At 37.6% G+C, this 21,908-nt stretch overlaps 3 protein-coding genes across 5 annotated transcripts; all 3 read left to right on the top strand.

The window, feature by feature from the left end:
• The first annotated feature begins 481 nt into the window (after window positions 1–481).
• Window positions 482–8,803, top strand: LOC124218719 (cytochrome P450 4C1-like). Its single transcript, XM_046625450.2, has 12 exons — window positions 482–2,243; window positions 3,148–3,254; window positions 3,328–3,418; window positions 4,284–4,469; window positions 4,550–4,619; window positions 5,007–5,133; window positions 5,241–5,316; window positions 5,427–5,539; window positions 6,362–6,430; window positions 6,528–6,705; window positions 6,853–7,032; window positions 7,841–8,803. Exons 1-12 carry the CDS (start codon window positions 1,952–1,954, stop codon window positions 8,032–8,034), a joined length of 1,683 nt encoding a protein of 560 aa, XP_046481406.1. The 5' UTR covers window positions 482–1,951; the 3' UTR covers window positions 8,035–8,803.
• A 615-nt stretch (window positions 8,804–9,418) lies between these two features.
• Window positions 9,419–16,426, top strand: LOC124219248 (carbohydrate sulfotransferase 5-like). Its single transcript, XM_046626560.1, has 8 exons — window positions 9,419–10,629; window positions 11,148–11,347; window positions 12,275–12,322; window positions 12,473–12,630; window positions 12,761–12,996; window positions 14,264–14,462; window positions 14,548–14,727; window positions 15,179–16,426. Exons 2-8 carry the CDS (start codon window positions 11,207–11,209, stop codon window positions 15,495–15,497), a joined length of 1,281 nt encoding a protein of 426 aa, XP_046482516.1. The 5' UTR covers window positions 9,419–10,629; window positions 11,148–11,206; the 3' UTR covers window positions 15,498–16,426.
• An 865-nt stretch (window positions 16,427–17,291) lies between these two features.
• Window positions 17,292–21,764, top strand: LOC124219250 (carbohydrate sulfotransferase 5-like). Of its 3 annotated transcripts, none has more exons than XM_069136439.1 (7): window positions 17,292–17,407; window positions 17,991–18,186; window positions 18,609–18,769; window positions 18,900–19,135; window positions 19,875–20,073; window positions 20,159–20,338; window positions 20,672–21,764. In XM_069136439.1, exons 2-7 carry the CDS (start codon window positions 18,043–18,045, stop codon window positions 20,991–20,993), a joined length of 1,242 nt encoding a protein of 413 aa, XP_068992540.1. In that variant the 5' UTR covers window positions 17,292–17,407; window positions 17,991–18,042; the 3' UTR covers window positions 20,994–21,764. The 3 variants fall into 3 exon arrangements, with proteins under 3 accessions (XP_068992540.1, XP_068992541.1, XP_046482519.1); XM_069136440.1 differs by lacking the exon at window positions 17,292–17,407 and adding an exon at window positions 17,430–17,683; XM_046626563.2 differs by lacking the exon at window positions 17,292–17,407 and having other exon boundaries at window positions 17,430–18,186.
• Window positions 21,765–21,908: the final 144 nt, after the last annotated feature.

The raw sequence follows: 21,908 nt of genomic DNA on the forward strand, positions 1-21,908 counted from the left end.
CTTTCTACATTTTCGCGTGTCGGTAGTTTGACTTTTGGGATTTCGTCCCGTCGCTTTTTGGTCTTTCGCATTCTTGTACCCCACCCGATGTTATCCCTCCAAAAAACACTTCTGTCGCAAAAACCTTTCGCGAAGTACATTAATTGTGGTTATTTCGCACAAAAATACCTTCTTTCATTAAAAACGTATGCATTCAATCACTTTATACAAAAACACTTATTTTATGAGAAGACTGTGCACAAATAAATATCCGTATCCTTTATCGAAAAAGATTTTAATCGCGTACCATTGCCAAGTACATGTCTGTTAATTTACAATAAAAGTATAATTGAAACTTGATATAACTTTCTAAGCGAAATATAAGCAATGTATAATGTCTGTGATTTTTTACTCCCATAAATGTGCTACCGAACCTTGCCGCCACTGCATGATCGCAAGCAAAGGATTGGCATCTGCTACTTATTGGACCGGAAAAAAATTGAATTAGTAATTGGTATTGCACGGGCCTTCGATAGATTTTGTACACACGTGATTGCGTCATTCGACACAATACTTGATATTTCTTATGGTTATATACTGACTTGATCAACCGGTTACACGGCTGATTTCGGTCCGACGAGATGCTGCTTTTGCTCAATTAAATATTCATCATATGGTTTTCGTTTTTTGTATAATACCTCCAAACTGTCAAATTATCACCGTTTTTATACGAATACTGCTCGTGTTGAGCAGCCCGTTCCCATCGTCCTTGCGCATCAAATCCTTTTAGACACTTTGATGTTCGTAATTCGATTATGTATTGATAATTAAAAATGCTGTTTAATCGGTAATTTTATGATCTTGAAGATTTGTAGAACGCAAGTGAACCTAATCAAGTTTAATGTTACTAATACGTTTGGTTATTAGCTTATATTAACAACAAAGTATCGTATACAGGCCGGGCCGAAAAACGGATCGATTTAAAACGAGAATAAAATCCGAACGCTTTAACAGATTTTCAAAAAAAATTTTCTACGTGAAACGAAATGAATAAGTCTTTCCCTTCACGATGGAAAATCCGTAAAATCTTCTTACCTTGCTGAGGTTCGCTCTTTTGAAAAATGGGTTTTGAAAAAGTCGCTCGGAGGATGAAAAGAATTAATACTTAACAAGTTTCATATCCGTGTTAAATTGTGATTCGAAGTTTGATTCTGACATTTTAGCAATTCTAGAGTCTTTTCACGTGATATGGAGCATTTATTCGTGGTAAAAATTTCTGTTTTCACGCCATAATCAAGAAAGTTCACTATCAAAAAAGTCGGTTGCAAATGATGTCGTGGACTCAACTAAAATTGATAAGCGTCAGGCGGATGATCTGATCACTTCGGCCAACAATTATAATCAGAATTCATCTCAGCAAGGAATGAAGATTTTGCAGATTTTCGAACGCGAAATGAAAGCTTCAACCTTCTAATTATAAGAAGAAAAAAAACGTTCTCAAGTATCGGTTGACAAGTTCGAATTGTATTCACATTGTAAATTGATCCGGTTTACTTGGCACATCGTGAACAGTAGTTTTACTATTCGTAATTTGAAAGAGCTAATCCGTAAATTATGTTGATGTATGTTTCGAAGGAAACAACGCACCTACCGATTATTTGTTCCACAAATTACGTAATTCTTATGTATAAATTCCGAACTCTAATATTTTATTCACACTGACAAGATGTCTAGTTCAGGTATACAGTTATATAAAATTCGGATTACTACCTAGCAAGTCTTCATTTTGAAGTCATAATTACAAGTCATCATCAAGATCCTTCATGGTTTCGCAATAGAAAAAACTTGTTTAATAAAACTATCAAAGTAAATAGTCTCTTGATTAAAGAATCCAAAAAAAAAATATCTACGAAATTAACGTATTCAATGTTACGAGTTACATCATAGTAAAAGTTGTATATTGTATAATATCATGCACAACGAGTATAAAACAGAGTTTGCGGAATATCGTCACAGTCCCAAGTGGAGACTGACTTCTAACGGTTGGTTATCAAAAATATACGATACAACAGCATTCGCGATGGAGCGTTTGACACTAGTCACCCAAAGTGTAGTTATTGCCTGCCTCATTTTCTACGCTGTGTCGAAAATTATAGTAAACCTTGCGAAAAGGCGATCGTTTGGCAATCGTTGTTCAAGGTTTGAGGGACCGCCACGGCTGCCCATTATCGGCAATGCGTATCTCTTTATCGGGAGTGCCGAAGGTAATTTTTACGGGGTTCCCACAATTCTTATCAAGTTGTTACGGCATAGAGGGAAGGTATTCGCGAGCGGCTGTCAATACGTTTCTATATCCAGCTGAGATTTTGCTGAGGTGACCTTTGAGTCCGATCCGGTCGCTGCTCTCGAGTCAGGGAATGGAATGAAGAATTGCCGCGAGGAAGATGTATTGGAATGTATAATGATTTGTTGGAATGGTAACGAGTGTAAATGTCTAGAGGATGTAGATCTTATTGTTGGTTCATATTAGTGCTGGAATTTATAATTAGAGAATGATTTAGGAGTTGGTTTGTTGAGATTTGGAATTTTAAGTCGGAATGGAAATTCATGGTTTGAATGTTGGACGTGAAGTTGATCTCTGTTGTTTGAAGGATGGAACGAACGTTAACTTGTTGGTAATGGATTGAAAGTATTCTCGATTCAAATAAAAATACATGTCTTCTCGATGAAAAATGGAAATGGCGAGTTAGACGCAAAGAATGTGAACGCAGGGAACTTGCGGGAATTCCGAATAGTGGGAACCAAACATAGCTGGCTAATGGCGATAGCGAGTGATGTGAGCTGGATAGACTAAGAGGACAAAAAGGGACTTTAAGGTTACTATAAATAATGTGGAAGAGTTAGGGAATAGAAGCAATTGATAATGAGTGAAAATCTAAAGGATTTTCGTGAACTTTCAACGGATTTTGCCAATTTTTATGGGAGTTTTTTTTTTCTTTGTCCCAAATTACGGTTTACCTGGAATTTTAATGGTGTGAGTAGAATTTTCTAAGAGGATATCTATGGGAATGTATATAATTTGTAAGACTGAGTGGAGGTGGTGACACAAAGCACGTAAATTCCCAACAGCCAATTTTATGATAAATTCCGTATGTCACGTGATTCCAGCTATTATGAACAGGTTCCTCCGATTGGATAAAACGTATCCTGATTGTTATCAGTTATCAATTGGGAACCGTCCAGTTTTCGTAACAAGAGATCCTAAACAATTGAAGGTGAGTGTTAACCTCCGATGATACGAATCGAACCCGTTTAACATTTTGATTATCTCGAGATTTTTCGTTTCAGGTAATATTTCTAAGTCGCAAAACCATTGATAGAGCCAGTCTGCTTGACTTCGCACAGCCGTGGTTGGGTTCAGGAACACTTTTAGCTACTGGTAAGACATCGATGCTAGCCTTTAATTCATACAGTTGTATCACAAGGATTTTATCTCACAATTCATATACAACGGTGGGTGAGAATAATTGGAAATGGCTTAATTTCGATTTCTAATAACGTGGAATAAAACGTTATCGTCCAGTAAAATCTTCAGGATTTCACGATACTGGAAGACGACATCGAGACTCGCGATTTATCTGCTTACTTACGCAAAAATTTCAGCAATTACTTTACGTCTATACTATCCATATATAATATAAAGTTAGACTAGTTGATAATAAATTGACTATTCAGTAATATACATATACTACTAATAAGTTTTTTGATTCCGGTATGGTCCTTAAAATTGCATATCTTGTTTTTTTCTACATACAACTTTAAGAGTCCGGGAGGCACCCTTGATTTCACCCTTTGTAACGATATCCTAATTGTCTGATTTTTTTCTTTTGTCTAAATGAAAGGCATCAGAATTTTTTTTCCAAAATTTTAGTTCCAATATTTAATTGCAAAACGTCAATAATTAACCCGAAACTACCGACGATAGGGCGTGCGAAAATAAGTTGCAAAAAAGTTCACTGGCTACCGGACTCTAAGACTTCAAAACAGCCGGCAATTCAAAAAAAAGTTACAACTGTTATGAATCTGACATCGTGAAGTCAGTCTAGATTTAGTTAGCAGCAGGTTCTTCACGATTGCTCGAAATGTCCACTATTTCTTCGTATTTCTAGTATGTATGTACAATAAAGCCTATCACTAACGTGAAATGAAATCATAGCAAACACCCTCTTAATTAATTCCGTGACTCTGACTTCGACGACGAAAAATTATCATACGAGCATCGCAAAATCATATTTTCGTTTCAGGATCGAAATGGCACGCGCGTCGGAAGCTGATCGAGCCGGCCTTTAATTCCATCGTTCTAAACTCCTTCGTTGATTCATTTGCCTCACAATCAGGAATTATGGTCGAGCGAATGGAGCGCCACTTGAACGGAGCGGAATTCAGAGTACAGAAATATTTGGCACCGTGTATGCTGGACATCTTATGTGGTCTGTTATCAAGGGACAATCGGTATTTGACGTACTCAATTCTTTTTCCAAAACTATTATTTCATTTATTTTCACCATAGGAACTACTATGGGTGTGAAATTGGAAATACAGACAAGCGATAATTGCCACTACGCAAAGACAGTAGAAAAGTGAGTTGATCTAAATTTTGGTAAGCTTACTTTTTTTTATGAAGTTATAGTTTCTAATATAAAATAGTCCGTTATTAGATGTGCTTTGTTAGAAAAAAATACGTCTTCGCCACTGAAACTGGTCTGTAACGAATCTTTTGGAAATTTCTCATCAAGCTTTCCGTCGAAATATCTCTTGCACAACATTTATTGTTATCGAAAAAATGTTTCGATTATATTTTATTATAGCATCCTAGACTACGAATCGTTTTATCGCGTCCAAGATGCATCACTTTTCACCTGTAATATTATTATTATTTCGGTTGTTCCGGGCTCAAGGTCAGTGATGGTATATCTTTCCTTAAACGAATGACTCATAACCCATGCGATTAAATTGACATTTTGCAGGGTGGTGGATAGTATTTGCAAAAGAGTTCTGAGACCCTGGTTGCATCCAGACTTTATTTTCTACCGTACGAAACTTGGCAGAGATCAGCGAAAGCAAATCCAACTTTTGCACGAGTTTGTTGAAAACGTGAGTATGCATATGAAGCATCAAAATGCAATGACCGACATGATGGTTCGCAAGAATAAACACAAACGAAGCTGCTGACTTTGATCACGGTCTTTACTCTGCTTAAGGTGATACGGATCAAGAAAAAACAGATCCAAGAACTTCGCAGTCGGGTAGGATCAGCCGATCATGAACAGGATAAATGTGAGTACCTTATATAACGTTAGCACAGATTGTTCCCAAAATTCTGTGGAACGTAAATTGACTATTCTTCATTACTGGTCACTGATAAAAATCTATCCGCTTGTGTACAGCCAATCAAGCGGAAGAAAACGCGTTTTTAAATCGTATGTTGAACCTTTCAAGTGACAACGAAGAACTTACAGATGAAGAGCTTCGTGGCGAAGTCCATGGTATAGTGATGACTGTACGTATTCGTTTAAATTATTGCGTATAGCACCGTAAATCACAAGGAACGAAGTTTTTGGAACGAAAACCTGGATATTGGTCGACTTTTACTATTTGTACAGGTTATCGAACAATTTGAGATCCCATATCAGTCATGGATCTTCATGACCACTGCAGTCCAAACACGATATGTGCGAGGGAACGGATAACTTTCATTCTGTGATATTTTGTAGTACCTACATCGATAAATATTGAAAACGTTCTTTTTCACATGCACCGATTCGGCGGTTAAACGAGGAAGAACCACCCCTGAAGGTTACCCCCGAATAAAATAAGGGATTACATTATTGAGAGTGAGAAAGTGTGTTTACCATTGGATATTGATAACGAACCATGTACCTACAATTGGTTTTATCAAAAACATCCTCATCATTATCGATAAATCCTGTGTTGTATGTGTTTAAATTCCTCGTATGGTACACTCGGATGTAGATATGTGTCTGGCGCTTACAGTGCAGAGGGAAATTTGCTGTCATGTCGAGTCGGTTATCGTTCGCGCTAAAGGTTACATTAAATCGGATGCTTGTACACCCCGTATTTAATTTCTCTGTCATTTTCCACACGCGCCTCTATTCTCGTTTAACAGCATCCTGAAAAACCGGTTTTTGGGAGTCAACTTTAGCGGTGGTTTTCACCGCTCATTCGGGGAATCGACACGCACTAAAAATTGCTTGTTTCATGTATTTTTAATGCATTATCACATGTCTTAGAGTGAAGAAAAACGTCGAAGGACGTTGCGGCCACTTTCCTTCTGTGTTCTTTCAAGTCTTTTCTTATTCAGGGAAGTGATGCGCCGGCCAATGCTCTTTCTTTCGCAATGTTGATGCTGGCATCTCATCCAATTGTGCAGGTCCGTAAATGATCCTAATTGACCTCAGGCTGTGGCTCAGATTTCCTGAGAACAATCATTGTCATTGGTGAATAACTCGCTTTCAACATCGTTGCAGGATAAAGTTTACGAGGAACTTTGGGGAATTTACGGAGACAATGATAACGGAGATCAACTCGTCACTCCGAAACACCTGACGAGGATGACTTACCTGGAACGAGTGATCAAAGAAAGTCTGCGGATGTTTCCAGGCTCGCCATTTCTCTTTCGAGAAGTGACTGACGACTTGGATATAGGTTTGTAGACATTGTAAATTCACTTGGTGAGACTTCCTCGAACTTCTGTTCAGGAGACAGTTGGTCTCAATTCTGTAGCATATCGGATCACAGTACCCAACATGCATGCGAAGTCACTCACTGAGCGATTAATTACTAATGTTAAAGGTGATCGCGTTTTACCAAAAGGAAGTTCCGTCGCTCCCAACATTCTAGGGCTACATAGAAGTGAAAAATACTGGTCTGACCCTCTGAAGTTTGATCCGGACAGATTTCTCCCGGAAAATTTTGCGAAGCAGCACCCGTACTCATATATACCATTCGGTACAGGCCCGAGGAATTGTTTAGGTAAGCCAAATAGGAATATTGAGAATAGTCTTCGACCGATGCATTGATCGTCCTTACGGATTCAAGCTAATCGTTTCATGTGATGTTAATAATTACGAAGGGTGATGAGTAACTTAAATTGTGATGAGAAGGTGTTGTCTCCCGAATTTCTATCTTCCACTTTATTTTATTACGGTTATTTATTTATTTCATTCGTTACGAGAAACCTTAACAATTGATCTTATCTTAAGATGTTTCCTTTTGAGTTTTGTGAATTTGAGAAATCTTTAGCTGGTTAAATCCTGGACCGGATCCATGAACTTTTGCAACAGAGGTGGAACGACTTAAATTGAATAATGAATTCAAATAAACTTTTCCAGTGCACTTGATGATACCAGAGATATGAAATTCGTAAATAACTTTATTTATTATTCACAAAACGTCTCAATTTCTCCAATATCTTTTACCGAATGCCTTCTCTTCCCTTTTCGCAACAATCCCGTGTAAAGAGCGTTGTTAAACAAGCTTGAACTTATTTTCTATCAATCAAACATTTACAAATAACTCTAAATTATCTTAGAACTAATTTACAAACTATAAACCAATGAACAAGCCTTTCCTACACAAACTGAGGCACGGTAATCAATATATCGAATAATATGCATTAGACGTAATAAAAAGTAAGCGTATGTTTGCACTTTTTGAGTGAAAAACTCGCGCAGACCATCCATCGTGAATACTAATGTATGCGCGCATGATGGTTTTGTGCCATGACTCATAAATAGCGCTCAAATACTAACGCGGTCCAATAAGTTTGTTCCAATTCCAGGTTCGAGATATGCCATGATGTTGATGAAAACATCTCTCGCGATGATTCTACGACAGTATGTATTGAAGAAGGATCGAATTTTACCTGCTGAAAATATACGACTGAAAATGGAAATGTTGCTGAGACCTGCCGAACCAATAACAATAAGAATTGAGAAACGGACGCAAGTCTCACCAAGTTTTGTCGACCTTTGAAAATTCGAATTCTGTATTCCGTTACGACTGATGAGATAACTCAAAATCATAACTATTAAATATTTCTTTCGTGACAGTTTATTTCCAGCTATGATACATTTTTTCTATTGTTATGAAATAGCAGTGAAAGCAGTCGAGATTGATATTCGATCATCAATAAAAAATAAAAAATAAAACCATGACGTAGCTGATAAGTGACTAAATCTCACGTCCCGATCTTGTTGTCGAGTTTTCGAATCGGCGGATTTGATTTTGTTTTTCAGGTGTTCTCTCAGTTCCTCCGGAGTCTCGACAGCTGGAAAACAAGCTCTAAAAAATTAATATTGGGACGAAAAGTTTTTCGATTTCCGAAACCAAAACGATGTTAACAAATGTCAGAATTAAGTAATCGAAATATCATACCGATGACGAATACTGAGTTTTACTCGTAACAGAAACCATACATATCCGTCGCATAGCTAAAAATTGGATTCCAACATTCGATCATAAGCTTTATGGAAGCATTCAAACCAAAAAAGGTGTTTTGATAATCACATGAATGTCAAGACATAATTCACATTGCTGCTCTGTTGATAATCCCGGTAATCTATCAATGTACAAAAGTCATATCATATGAATGATTTCAACGGTACTAAAATATAACGCGACACTTTAAGGTGTGTTCACTTACTTCAAAAAGAAGCTGCTGAAGAGTCCAGAATACTTGATAAAATCCTAATTGTAAGATAAAACTAACAGAAGGAAGCATGGCGGAACTATAGCTGAAATAAACAAAAGATAGGGATTTCTCTGTACGTAACCATAATTTACCTAAGTGTTGCTTCATAGCATCCATACCTATCCATTTAAACCTGTTTTCCTCAACTGCAGACCACTCTTGATAACAGGACTTCTTAATGAAGTGGGCAGCTCGCTCTCCGATCATCATAAATGGTGCTGCAGTGCTACTTGCAGATAACTGACTAGGTGGAAAGATTCGTGATCGTCTCGACAAACGACCAGATATGTCAATGTATAAATTTTGGAAGTTGTCAAGGAGAGTAATTAGATGAATTGCATAAACTCGTCAATAACTTGCTACTGGATATTTTCTAGATCCTGGATTCTTGACTCAATGTCTAACATAAATTCTCAAGTTTTTCATTCTTGTCCGCCATATTGTATCTATCTTTCTGAATTGCAAGATGCCATACCGAAACTTGAAATCGAAGTGCCTAGAATCAACTGCTAGGCAAACGAGCATGCCTCAAGGGGTGTATTCGTCAAGGTCAGGTCGTCGACTTTCATGGCCTCAACTTCGGGGAGCTTGATGGCATATTTGATGGCCGTGACGACTCCATGAACATCATTGTGGTCACTTAAGTAATTACCCCATATGATAGGACTGTCAAAAGGATCGTTTGAGGCCAGACTAAATCTTCTTGGAACACAAGATTACAACATACGTCCTTACGGAATAGAATAACAAAGTTAGAGATACGAATTTACCTCCAATGTTGAGGGTCAAACACGAAATCTTGAGGGCTTAATCTTAAAGAACATTTGAATGTAACCAATAATCTCGAGGGTTGTCTTTAAAGTTGAAAGTTCGTCTCGGAAAACGGTTAAGTATGACCATTAAAGCCAGAGAAATGATAAGGGTAGGCCTCAAAAACAGATGAACTTAACCATTAGGGTCAAATGTTATCCGCAAGGACAAAACTCTGCTCGAAATGTTACGCTGCCGAGTCGCCATGCTCTCGATGCGTTTCCCGAATTATCAATGTCGTCAATCTCACCGGGCGCGCATTTCGCAAGGTACCCAGTCCCAAAGAGATGGATGCCCAGTGATTTGGAAGTCAATAAGTTCGAAGGAAACATGCTCACCACCTGAGATATTCCGGTGCTTGCTTGACACCCTGTGTGAAAAGCGAGATACTCCGTGGCAGCAGCCCAATAGTTCTCAAAATCATGGTTACGAAGGTTTTCCCCGACGCCAGGAAGGTTCTTGACCACCTCGATGCCGAGTGACTCCAAGTGCAGATAGGTATAATTTTGTACATGATAATTCTCTGGTATTTCAGCGATTCGGAAACACCGTGAAAATTCAGTTCGTAACCACGAGCTTTTTTTCCCCGAGTCGATTTCCCCCTGACATGATTGTAAACATGGACGTAACGCGGCTATCTACTTATCGGCACGTTTCAAGAGTCCCAGATGCGAAGACTGGCGATAAAATCAAAGCACTCAGGAATTTAGAGGGCCACTAAATCCCCACCTGCTGGAATTTCACTCACTATTACGGACAAAGCGGAGCTTTACGCACATTTTCGTAGAGTTAGCAAGCTTCGCAAGTCCTGCTGAAGGCGTATTTAGTACGTTGAAAAGGCGTGTTGAGTATTTTTCTTTCGCGTTAATTGAACCCTAAATTCGAACCTACGTGTCGTTATAATTTCTGTGCAGTGCTAAAACGCCACTTATTGTTACGGCTTGCTGCATTCCAACATGTATACTTTAAAAAAAAACATCCTGTTTCCCGTGAAATTGTACACTGAAATTTGGATTTTGTGAACCCCATTAATTGCACCTGTACGAAGAAAGATTTCACATCTTATGGTTACTACAAAATTATTGAAAATTATTGCATATCTTTTCGGTGATGGGTCAAATATTGTTGGAATTACAAAAAACGTGTGGTACAAGTAACTATTCAGTTTGATTACAGATGTCGACATTTGACTTTCTGAATATTTCGACATTGATTCTGTTTGTCCAATTAACTGCATTTTTTTTTTTTGGATGTTAAATAATGCCTTTACCGTAATTTATTGTAGCACCAACATCAAATTATCGTAATAGTTGGAAGCTAATATATTACAAGTGACCATAATCATTAAAAACATTAGCATATATCAGACTTTCTGGTTACAGGAACAATTGGTAAATAATGAAAATAGTTTAGAGTTATATAGCAACAACAACTAGAATTTCGAGCTGAAATTTCCGTGAGTTTTTGTTTTTTGCGCTATTTCGATTGCTGTTTCGTTTTACACACGTGATAATCAGTCATTCCTTGATTTATTTCAACTGTGTAAATTTCAACAATTTTACGATTCTCCGGACATCGCCGGCAGTGTTACTCAATTACAGATTTCTCGATATTATCCGCTGCGAAATTTGACGTCGGAGCGAAATGTTGAAACGAGGAAGTTTCTACGTTCTGATCGGCCTCGGATCTTTTTTCCTGCTGTTTTTGATGCTTGACGAGAGATTCGGCAGCCCTTTAGTGTATCAAGTACAGCCAACTGCTGCTGTTCCACATACAAAGCAAAAGGTGAGTTCAATCAGTCGGAAATCTCAAATGTGAATTAATAATTATTGAGACGCACAGGTCAAGAAAAAAGGGTAATTGAATAAAAATCGTATTAATTAAAAACAGCAGAGTTTCACCATTTTGAACGGTCTGTAACGATAAAATCATTTCACAAATCATTCATATCGCAGTTTGGATGATTCGAATTAAGACCGGATCATTTCTAATGCACACCAGGGACGATGTTTCATAAATGTTCGCCGTCATTGGTGCGAATGATCAGACTGCTGGATATTTTTTTAACAGTTTTTGTTCTTCTCCTAAACTCAGTTGACCAACAAACGCTGTCATCGCCTTATATGAAAATTATGAAATATAGCGACTAGCGAGACACTAAACAGTCCGGAAGTATTGATATCAGCCGATATCAATTAAAAGAATAAAATCATATCTCTGAACTGTTAGTCACATGATTAGAAATATTGTTTCTACCATTTAATCAGGGCTTGTGTAATCGAAGTTGATAAAGAAACTTAATAGCTATCAAAATATACGTCGTATCTTACGATCATATCAAATTACCGATTGCAGTGTATGAATTTTGGCATTTCTTGTTTTTCAACAAGAAACAAAAAAAAAAGAAGTGTTTTGGACACTTGCCAAAATTCTAACATACCAATTTGGTACTGTTATATATCACTGGATCATTGCAAAAATTTTTTAACATGAATGTGGTTCATTGTTTACATAGAACTTGGCACAAAATTCATGACAGTTACAACGCAAATCATCTATATTTAATGATTTTAATTAAGTCATCAAAGTACCATCAGGCATTACGTGGTCTTCCAACTGTGCAGTCAGCCATTTGTTTACACTCTCAAAGTTTCGTGACAACAATTGCATGGGTGATAAACTTATTAAATGATGATACTTTACGTATTTTAGAAAATCGCACCAAAAGCGAAGCTTGCGAAGATTCAGAAACCAGTCGAGGTAAGAGATTAGTTATAACGTAGTTAACGATAATAGTAACTCTTTTCCTGTAATGCAAATATTTATTCTCGACTTCGATTTTTGATGATGACTCGAATGATCTGTGAGTTAAGATTATTGTGTGAAACCTTACAATATGATTTCATTCAGGTACTGTTATTGCCAGATACTGCAGGTGTTAAGAAAAAACTTAAACCGGCATCGTCAGAAAAAATTCTGGAGCAAATCATTAGTACGCAACGAAAATTGATCAGCAAAGACATGAAGGGCTACGAATATCCCGATGGAAAATATAACATAAGTGCCAGGTAAGAAAAGTGTGTTTATGTGAACTTTTCTTACAATTTTTGCTTGTTGAATTCGGACATTCATGAGTTTCCGAATTCAGCCACAGTAGCTGAGATCTTGAATCAATAACGAAGTCGTCTCGTCTTGCAGTAAGCTCGAGGATTTAGTGATGGAAAAACATGGAAGACCGGTCAGAAGTTTGATCGTGACAACGTGGCGAAGCGGAAGCACATTTTTTGGCGACATTCTTAACGCAAATCCGGCAAATTATTACCACTATGAACCGCTGTTGGCTTTCGACATCGTTCAAGTCCGAGGTCCTCCCTTGTCTTCGAAGGCTTTGAAGTGGGTCAAGGATTTGCTCAACTGCGAATACGAAGATCTAGGTGATTTGAATTCACGTTAAGCACCGACATTCGCCGGACCCTACAATAATTTGTACGACAATTTTTGGTATCGCAACTGCTTTTACACATCGAGCAGTTATTTATGGGGTGAACCATGCGAATCGCATCGATGGACAGCAATTTTGACTACCGGCGTCCGTGCGAAATCGGTTCTGTAATAATCTGCTGGAAAATTCGATCGCTTATTGTAGTGTTTCTGAAATTTGAAAGCACAAAGAAATCGCGATTGATAATCCCTGGGAAATATATCTTTTCACAGATGGACCAGGGAATAAATTCAACCGGTTTAGCGAGCAAATGTTACACTTTATTCCTGACATCGGGTGTTCGTTACTTAATAGCGAAATGAAATCAGCGGTATATCATCATTCATGATCCATGTTCATCTTTTCGTAGTGTCAAAAATGTGGTTTTTTACAAATCGGTAACAAGAATTCAAACTAGTTAAAAATTTCACTAAATTTACAATACCTCACATGATACATAAATAAGGCAATGTTGCGTAGAATATTTTTGTTTAATTGGAGATCTCGTTGAAATTACGAGAACTGTGCAGAAATGTCGACACGTTAGTATTTTACTTGTTGAGCAAACAACTGCATCTGTGTCAAGAGACTTCGTACGCTCTGCGTAATGATAGCATCGTGGAAAATCTTAACACAGCTGAATGCTCAATCCGTAGGTTATGCCAACTGCGAAAATACTTACACGAGCAATTCGAAGTGTTGATTTTGCAAACAGACATTTCGGTCGTCACGAATTCGTGGAAAAGGTTAGCATAAGTGCTAAGAGAGTTAGTTCCGAGTCATTCGGACAAAGGACCGTTGGAGGAAAAGTTATATAATCAATCCTGTTAGACGTCAGCGATTCTATGGTTGGTAGAATAACATGGACCTGGACAATTGTCAAGGAAAGAATACTTATGCTAGAATTACGTCCTTGGATCAATTGCGAAGACAAAGGATGTAAAATGCTCTCCAAAGTCTTGATGTACAAGTCGATACAAGGCCATTGGAACATAAACTGACCTTATTGAAAATGTTGTAGTATGACATCAAATGAATTGATTATCCGGTAGACCATGTAGAGTTTGCAAAACACGCATTACCCTGATGAGATGCTATGCAATTTATCTGACACACTGTCTGCAAAAGGTTGCAGTAACAACACTTGACAATTACTCACTGATTACTCCAGTCTCCGACAGCATCCAATCCATATTGTTGACTTCGATATTATATTTCAGGTGAATATATCGACTACGGAAAACCACATCCGTGGGTTTTTAATCACAATACGAATTTGTGGAAGCAGTGTGAACGTCACAAAGGGGTCTGCTATGACCACAAATTTCTCAGCTCGATGTGCAAGCTCTTTCCATTCCAATCGATGAAACTTGTACGACTAAGGTTACGAATCGCACAGGAGCTTCTTGCGGATGAAAAGTTGGTGCATTTTCACTTGTATATTATGTAGTTCATTCACAGTCTGACATCCTTCGCTTCAATTTCCGGTGATTACCATTTTCAGATTAGCCGTACGCATAGTGCTGTTGGTCAGAGATCCTCGAGGGATTCTTCAGTCGAGAAAACATCGAGACTGGTGTCCTTCGAGTCCTGATTGTTTCGATCCAGCTTTGACGTGCGCGGATCTTGTCTCAGATTACAAAGTTGCTGTTGAACTACTAAAAAAGTACCCAACCAGATTCAAGTATGTTGTTATCTTATATTGCAACGCGTTTGTTCTTTTTTTTGTAAATATGAAGTAGTAACTGCACAAAAACACGTATCGTTCAATAGATACATCGAGTAAAATACTACCATCCATGAGTATCGAAAGAAGAAGCTAAACAAGCTCGCTGGAATCATTGCTTGCCATTACTAATTTCTGATCGAATTTTCTAAACGGACACCAAAATTTGTACCTGATTTCTGAAATTATGAATTTCGAGATCGTTCTCCTGATGATTTGTAATTTCAAGCCGTGATAAATTGTCTCTGCGTAGATTTGATCATAGAATGTTTTTGGAAAGCGAGATATCCATCTATTTCTGTGGAAGATTTCTGGTGTCAGTTGGTCAATAAATTCAAACTAAAGTTTATCGTTTCAATTGACACTAAATATTGACATTACTGACAATAAATGATATCACATTTCGCAGGGTGATACGATACGAAGATCTTTCCCTGGATCCGTACAAACACGTTGAAGAACTTTACAAGTTTTATGGACTCAACCTTCACCCGAGAACGAAAAAATTTCTCGATTCTCATACCAAAGCCAGCAAGGGTGGAGTATCGAGTACATTCCGAAATTCAGCGATTGCTCCGTTTCATTGGAGAACGGATTTGGAATTCGCGGAAGTAGAAGAAATACAAGAATACTGCACCACCGCAATGAAATACTGGGGTTATGTTCCGGCAATGAACGCTACTCATCAGAAGGAATTCAACCCTGTTACAAACTACGCGTTGAAATAGTAGCTCGTTTTATTTTTTTCCCCTTTTTTAGTAGAAGGGATTTCGAAAATATTGACAGACTCCAATTTCTAACGGACATTCGAAGGGATCTTCGATGAAAAAGTGTTTTAAACCGATTGGATCTAATTGTAAGATAAAAACAAACTCAAATATTAATTTATTTTAATTTATAATTTATTCAATGTTGTCTATTTATGTCCACAAAATTTGTTTCGAAACTAAATTTATTGTGATCTATGATCGGTCTATATTCGATTTTACAGATCTCGTTTTTGCTAAATAAGGTTTTCCCCAGAACATTCCAAATAATTTTACATTATTGTATATGATTCAGTTTGAAAAGTCTAATGGAAAACTTGCGCTTTCAAGGACGGTTGAAAATATGGAAAAAACCATGCTTATACCTAACTTGTCCAGTCTTAGAATGACATTGATTCTCCCCACCAGTAGAAATTTCATTATTATTATTTTTATGATGATTGATAAGAGGAGACCTCGCGTTATGCAAACTGAAATTTTTATTCAGTCTAAGCTCTGCGGGCCATAATACAGAAGTATCAGTTCATATTCGCTTGATGAAAACTTCACGGTGTAGCTGTAAATCGAAAATACCTATTTTTATAAAGTAGTTTGTCCGAAGACACGTGGAGGTTGATAAAAATTAATTACTAGTTGTGAATGCAAGTGTTTCATAATTTTATTCTCATTTAGCACAGTGACATTTGAATAAGCCTGCATGGATCATCGACTTTTTTGATTTCGTCTAAACATTTAACACTAGGTATCGAAATTTGTGCATGTGTAACAATAATTCTGTCTGTAATGAATTAAGTTCGTGAAGCGTTTTCGGGGAAAATAACTGCATCGTTTTTTGTTGTTGTCGGTGTCTTCGATTAAGGTAAAGCACGAAATAAAATTTTTACACAGTTGACTCTACAATTAATTATTAAACAATTATAAAATTCTTTCAACACCTTACTCGAATCGCGTTTTTTGTATACGTGAAAACGCCGAGATTTGACAAGAATCCACTTTTTTCATACCGTTAAATCGAGGAGTGATCTTCTGTCGTAGCTAGACTCGTAGAAGAATATACTCTTTCAGTTGAATAATAACAACAAAGTGAAAAGTGAACATTTAGCAAGCCGGTAACTTTTGCATCCCGTTAACAATTCACAATTATTATGCTTGTGATTTTCTTAATTCCAGTTCACGTGCCAATTCCTGGTCAGTTGGAATATTGTCTGTTGTAAAAAATTACATCATTCGTGATAAAATGCAATAAAATACTCTGATAAGTGTTATTTCATGTATATTGACAATCGTTTGTATTAAACAATGAAACTTAGTACGTCATTTTTTTTAAAGTAATTGAAAATTTTTAAATTTCACCTAATGCTTCGAATCAAACTGTTCTTCCGAGTCGAAAGTTTTGGCCTACCGTACCAACAATAAGTAAAGTCTTATCAAATCTTTTTTAGCCATTAGTCTTATTGAGAACCTTGAGAGACTTACCTGCTTGAAATTTATACATACCCATGATCTTCGATACCCTACAATAACGTATTTTAGTGCTACGTGTCCTAATCGTCTTACGTAAAAGCCTACTTACAGCATTGAGGTCCTCATGTATTGCGGAGTGTTAGATTAACAAGTTTGATTTCGGGATTCAGACTTCATCCTGAGTAACTTGCGCGTCTGCCGCTAGGGGCGCCGAGGCGCAATCTGTTCCCGCGTTTGAGTCTCCCACAGATTAGTATAAGATGACCGGTCGAGCTACCCATGAGTAGAACGATACGGACTGCCGCGTACGTTGTTTCGGTTTGAATACGGAGATATACTCATTACTAATAATTCCGGAGTATTAAGCAAAGGAATCGGTGGATTTTAAACACAAATTACAGAAATAGGTATGAATTTTAAATCATGTGGGGAATGTCACTCTCGTGCCCAGTGAAATAATTTCAAACTGTTGACTATGACTAATATTTGATATCCCGTCGTGTAGTTGTAAAGTTATTCGTTATCATGTTGTAATCAAAGTACTATATACAACTGACCTCGGATGCATTATTTACATCGATATGTGCTGTATGCGATAATTTCGGTCCAAATTATTATACTACATCATTCTACGGTTGAAAATACAGAGGACCGCCATCTTTGAATCTAAGCGTTGAAGAAATGTAAATATCTGCCAAGTTTAGGCCTAGCATAGAATCACTTTTCAATGCATGATAGTCCTCCCTAGATCTTAATTATTCCCTACCCGAATGTAGAACTCTAGAGGCTTATACCGGGGCCAAAATATTTCGATTCGGACTATCATTCAATTTCTCTGAACTGTACGATGTTTTAATCACCGGTTTATAAAAATAAACCAGCAGTTATGAGTTTTCGCGCAACCTGTTCTATCGGTTAAAAACATCGTGCCTTATCAGTCTTCTGAAAAGTAATGAAAATCGACACGACTCACTGATAATTCTTGTACAGTTTACAGTTTGTCCCATTCTCCGTGCAACGGCACGAAAAGCAGCAGACCGAAATGTCGAAACGTGCAAGTTTCTACGGTCTGATAGGCGTCGGTATTTTTTTTACACTGTATTCAACTTTTAATGTGAATTACGAAGGCCATTCGGTGCGTAAAACAGAACCAACAGTTCCTATTCCTCAGCAGTCAGAGCAGAAGGTGAGTAATTAGTTCAGGCGAAAAGCTCGAATATAAATATGAATTTCTGTTATTCCTAAGCTGTAAAAATCTCTTTATAAATATGAAAATAGAAAATACTGGAATTATATACAAAGCTTGGATCTCGATTACTTATTTCAATCTTTCCAAAGTTGTGACAAATTTAGTCGATTCTTTAACTTCACTCTATCAGTATCACCCTATAATACCACTGATTGGTTCTATTAAAATTATATTATGCTACATGAATGACATACATGCTACTTTTAACAATTCGCGAATCCACTGTAACATCCCGCATTAGCATCAACAGCAAGTGGTAAGACGTTAGTCTTCTTTTATTTTCTCGCGTGAATTTTACGGTGATATTTTATTTAAAAACCGTTCCGACATTTTAGTATTTTAGTTTTAAATGTTCCAAGTCCCCAAGATGGGAGGACAAACCGCAGATCACAACAGTGGAGAGAGGAATCGATCCGGTATCGAAGACGATAGAACAAATCATGAGTGAGCAGCCCGAATTGATCAGCAATGATATGGAGGACTATCAATATCCCAATGGAAAATATAACATAAGTGCGAGGTGAGAATCCTATTTTTATTCAAACGTTTTCTACATTCTCCACTTGGTGAATTATGTCATTTACAAGTTTCCAAATCCTGCTACAGCAGCTGAGATCTCGAAGTAATAAAGAAGTCATCTCGCCTTGCAGTAAGCTCGAGGATTTGGTGATGGAACAAAATGGAAGGCCGGTCAGAAGTTTGATCGTGACAACGTGGCGAAGCGGAAGCACATTTTTGGGCGATATTCTCAACGCGCATCCGGCAAATTATTATCATTATGAGCCGCTGCTGGCTTTCGATATCGTTCAAGTTCGAGGTCCTCCCTTAGCTGCGAAGGCTTTGAAGTGGGTCAAGGATCTACTCAACTGCGAATATCAAGATTTGGGTAATTCTGAATTACGTTACACACCGACAACCGGAGAAATCTACAATAATTTGTACGACATTTTCGGGTCTCACGATCGTTTTTGAACGTCTAGTAGTTTTTTTATGACGTAAACCATGCGAATCACACCGAAGGTTTCAGTTCTATGAAATTTTGATGAAAGACTCAATCATTCATTGTGACGTTCGAGAGGATTTGATGAAAATTAAACGGTCCTACAGATTTGAGGATTTTATACGAATTCGCGATTAATCGAAAGTGTTTAGAGGAAGTTGATGGCAGGTTACAAAATAAAGGAAAATATGAGTTCAATTTGTGGAAATACTCTTACAAAAACTATTTTACCAAAGCAGTAGGAGAAGGAAAGACGGCAGAGAGGCACATGCATTAAATTTATACTTTTAAAAGTAATGGTTCGATGAGATGAGGGTTCTTTTTGTTCGGAACTGTTTAGATCGATTTTCATTCACACAATGTTCTTTTTCTTCGAAATTATTTGATAGCAATCATCAATACTGATAAGCTTTCGATAAATGAAGCCACAACATTAATGTCACTGATCAGTGTTTATTTGACACATTAATCTCCCTGAGAATTAAAACCCACTTACGGATTAGGATATGATATGATAAGTCAACAATGTATTATAATCTCTCGATTCCGTATGCAACCGACAAAATTACGTATACATTTTTAGCAAAACGCCGTGGTGATTGTTAATTTCGATCCCAAATTTCAGATGAATACGTCAACTATGGCAGAGACCGTCCGTGGGCTTTCATTCACAATCCGTATTTATGGAAGCAGTGTGAAGCTCACAGAGACGTCTGTTATAACCCCAAGTTCCACAGCTCATTGTGCAGGCTATTCCCATTCCAATCGATGAAACTTGTACGACTAAGGTTACGAATCGCACAGGAGCTTCTTGCGGATGAAAAGTTGGTCGATTATCACTTGTATATTACGTAGCTCATTCACAGTCTGACATTCTTCGCTTCAATTTGCGGTGATTACCATTTTCAGATTAGCCGTACGGATGGTGCTGTTGGTGAGAGATCCTCGCGGGATTCTTCAGTCGAGAAAACATCGTGACTTTTGTCCACCAAGTCCTGATTGTTCGGATCCAGCTTTGACGTGCGCGGATCTTGTCTCAGATTACAAAGTTGCTGTTGAACTGCTGAAGAAATACCCAACTAGATTCAAGTATGCTGTTTCCTTGTATTGCAACGATTTTTTTTTTTTTTTGTAAACGCAGAATGGTAACTGTACAAAAATACGTCTCAGTCCACACATGCATCTAGTGTAATACTATCGTATTGGAGTATCGAAACACGGCGTTGAACAAGCTTGCAATAACCGCTCACCAATTGATACTCATCGAATCTCATAAACGGACGCCAAAATTTGTACATGATTGACGAAACTGCGAATCGTTTCATCATTCTTTTGACCTTTCGTGAAAATATACTGCGATGATTTGTCTCTAGCTGTGTTCTATAGGTGAGTTTGGCGATAAAGTAACGTTATGTTTCGCAGAGTGATACGATACGAAGATCTTTCCCTGGATCCGTACAAGCACGCCGAAGAACTTTATAAGTTTTACGGACTCTTTTTTCATCCGAAAACGAGAGACTTTCTCGATTCTCATACCAACGCCAGCATGGGTGGAGTGTCGAGTACTTTTCGAGATTCAGCAGCAGCTCCGTTTCATTGGAAAACAGAATTGGAATTCGGAGAAGTAGAAGAAATACAAGAATCCTGCGCGACTGCTATGAAATACTGGGGTTACGTTCCAGCAATGAACGCTACTCATCAGAAGGAATTCAACCCTGTCACAAGCTACGTGCTAGAGTTATAATTAAATTTTTTTTGTATGATTGCGATTAGCAAAAAAGACTTTTGAAAATGTCGACGCGGTTAAATTTCTATAAGACGGGGATCGCGAGTGAAAAAATATTCCAAACGGCGATAAACGCATTCAATCATACAATGAACAGTTTTGTAATTTCTCATCTTATTGCAATTCAAGTAACACGGCATCATGATATTAATATATGAACTCAAAAATTCGTTCAACTTGTACAACTGTCTGTCGCATCCAAATTCATCGACGTTACAGATATCTTATTTTCGAGGGGTTTTCCAAGCAAATAGAATCAATACTCACAGATACATGTACTTACCTTTTCGAATTTCATAGATAATTGAAAGTTTCTCGTTCCGCGATAATCACATACATTGCAAGCCTGTTTCTTTACTCTTTGGCAAGTTTGGAAACTGCTCGAACGCTTTCAGGTATTCATTTATTCGTGGTGTTTTCTAAGATAATGAAACCGCGTTTGGGCAAAAAACGCGTGAACTTCCCATGTAGAAAGAATTAGAGCGAAATTATGTCGGTTCTATGTTTTCGTCAATTTCTAAAGATTGAATTTTCCAAATTTGAAAATTATACTTCGGCTTTCCGTATTGTGAAATTCCTCGAATTATGTTTTGGGTCATTTGAAACTCCATATTTCAAGGCTTATTGTTGATCTATTGTGCGGTCGTTCGATATTTTCATCCCGAATCCATCTGAATTATCCATCTGACATAGTCAATAAAAACGTGACGCAGACACCTGTTTCAAGAGTATCTCGCTGTAATCAATTTTCCCCCCCTCTGCTTGTCAAATCTGACTCACGATTATGAACAATGTTCGCCCTCGCATGGACACGTAACTGTCATAGTTATTGTACTCGACCAGAAACATCGATCGATCCAAACTTTGTGCAGC

This window comes from Neodiprion pinetum, chromosome 5, assembly GCF_021155775.2.
Source record: "Neodiprion pinetum isolate iyNeoPine1 chromosome 5, iyNeoPine1.2, whole genome shotgun sequence".
Classification (NCBI taxonomy): domain Eukaryota; kingdom Metazoa; phylum Arthropoda; class Insecta; order Hymenoptera; family Diprionidae; genus Neodiprion; species Neodiprion pinetum.

Coding starts and splice junctions, on each gene's coding strand:
- LOC124219248 (XM_046626560.1), top strand. CDS start 11,207: ATGTTGAAACGAGGAAGTTTCTACGTTCTGATCGGCCTCGGATCTTTT. Junction 12,323..12,472: donor AGATTCAGAAACCAGTCGAG/GTAAGAGATTAG, acceptor GATTTCATTCAG/GTACTGTTATTGCCAGATAC. Junction 12,997..14,263: donor CTGCGAATACGAAGATCTAG/GTGATTTGAATT, acceptor ATTATATTTCAG/GTGAATATATCGACTACGGA.
- LOC124219250 (XM_069136439.1), top strand. CDS start 18,043: ATGTCGAAACGTGCAAGTTTCTACGGTCTGATAGGCGTCGGTATTTTT. Junction 18,770..18,899: donor AAATATAACATAAGTGCGAG/GTGAGAATCCTA, acceptor CTCGCCTTGCAG/TAAGCTCGAGGATTTGGTGA. Junction 20,074..20,158: donor GAGCTTCTTGCGGATGAAAA/GTTGGTCGATTA, acceptor TACCATTTTCAG/ATTAGCCGTACGGATGGTGC.
- LOC124218719 (XM_046625450.2), top strand. CDS start 1,952: ATGCACAACGAGTATAAAACAGAGTTTGCGGAATATCGTCACAGTCCC. Junction 3,255..3,327: donor GAGATCCTAAACAATTGAAG/GTGAGTGTTAAC, acceptor TTTTCGTTTCAG/GTAATATTTCTAAGTCGCAA. Junction 6,431..6,527: donor CATCTCATCCAATTGTGCAG/GTCCGTAAATGA, acceptor ACATCGTTGCAG/GATAAAGTTTACGAGGAACT.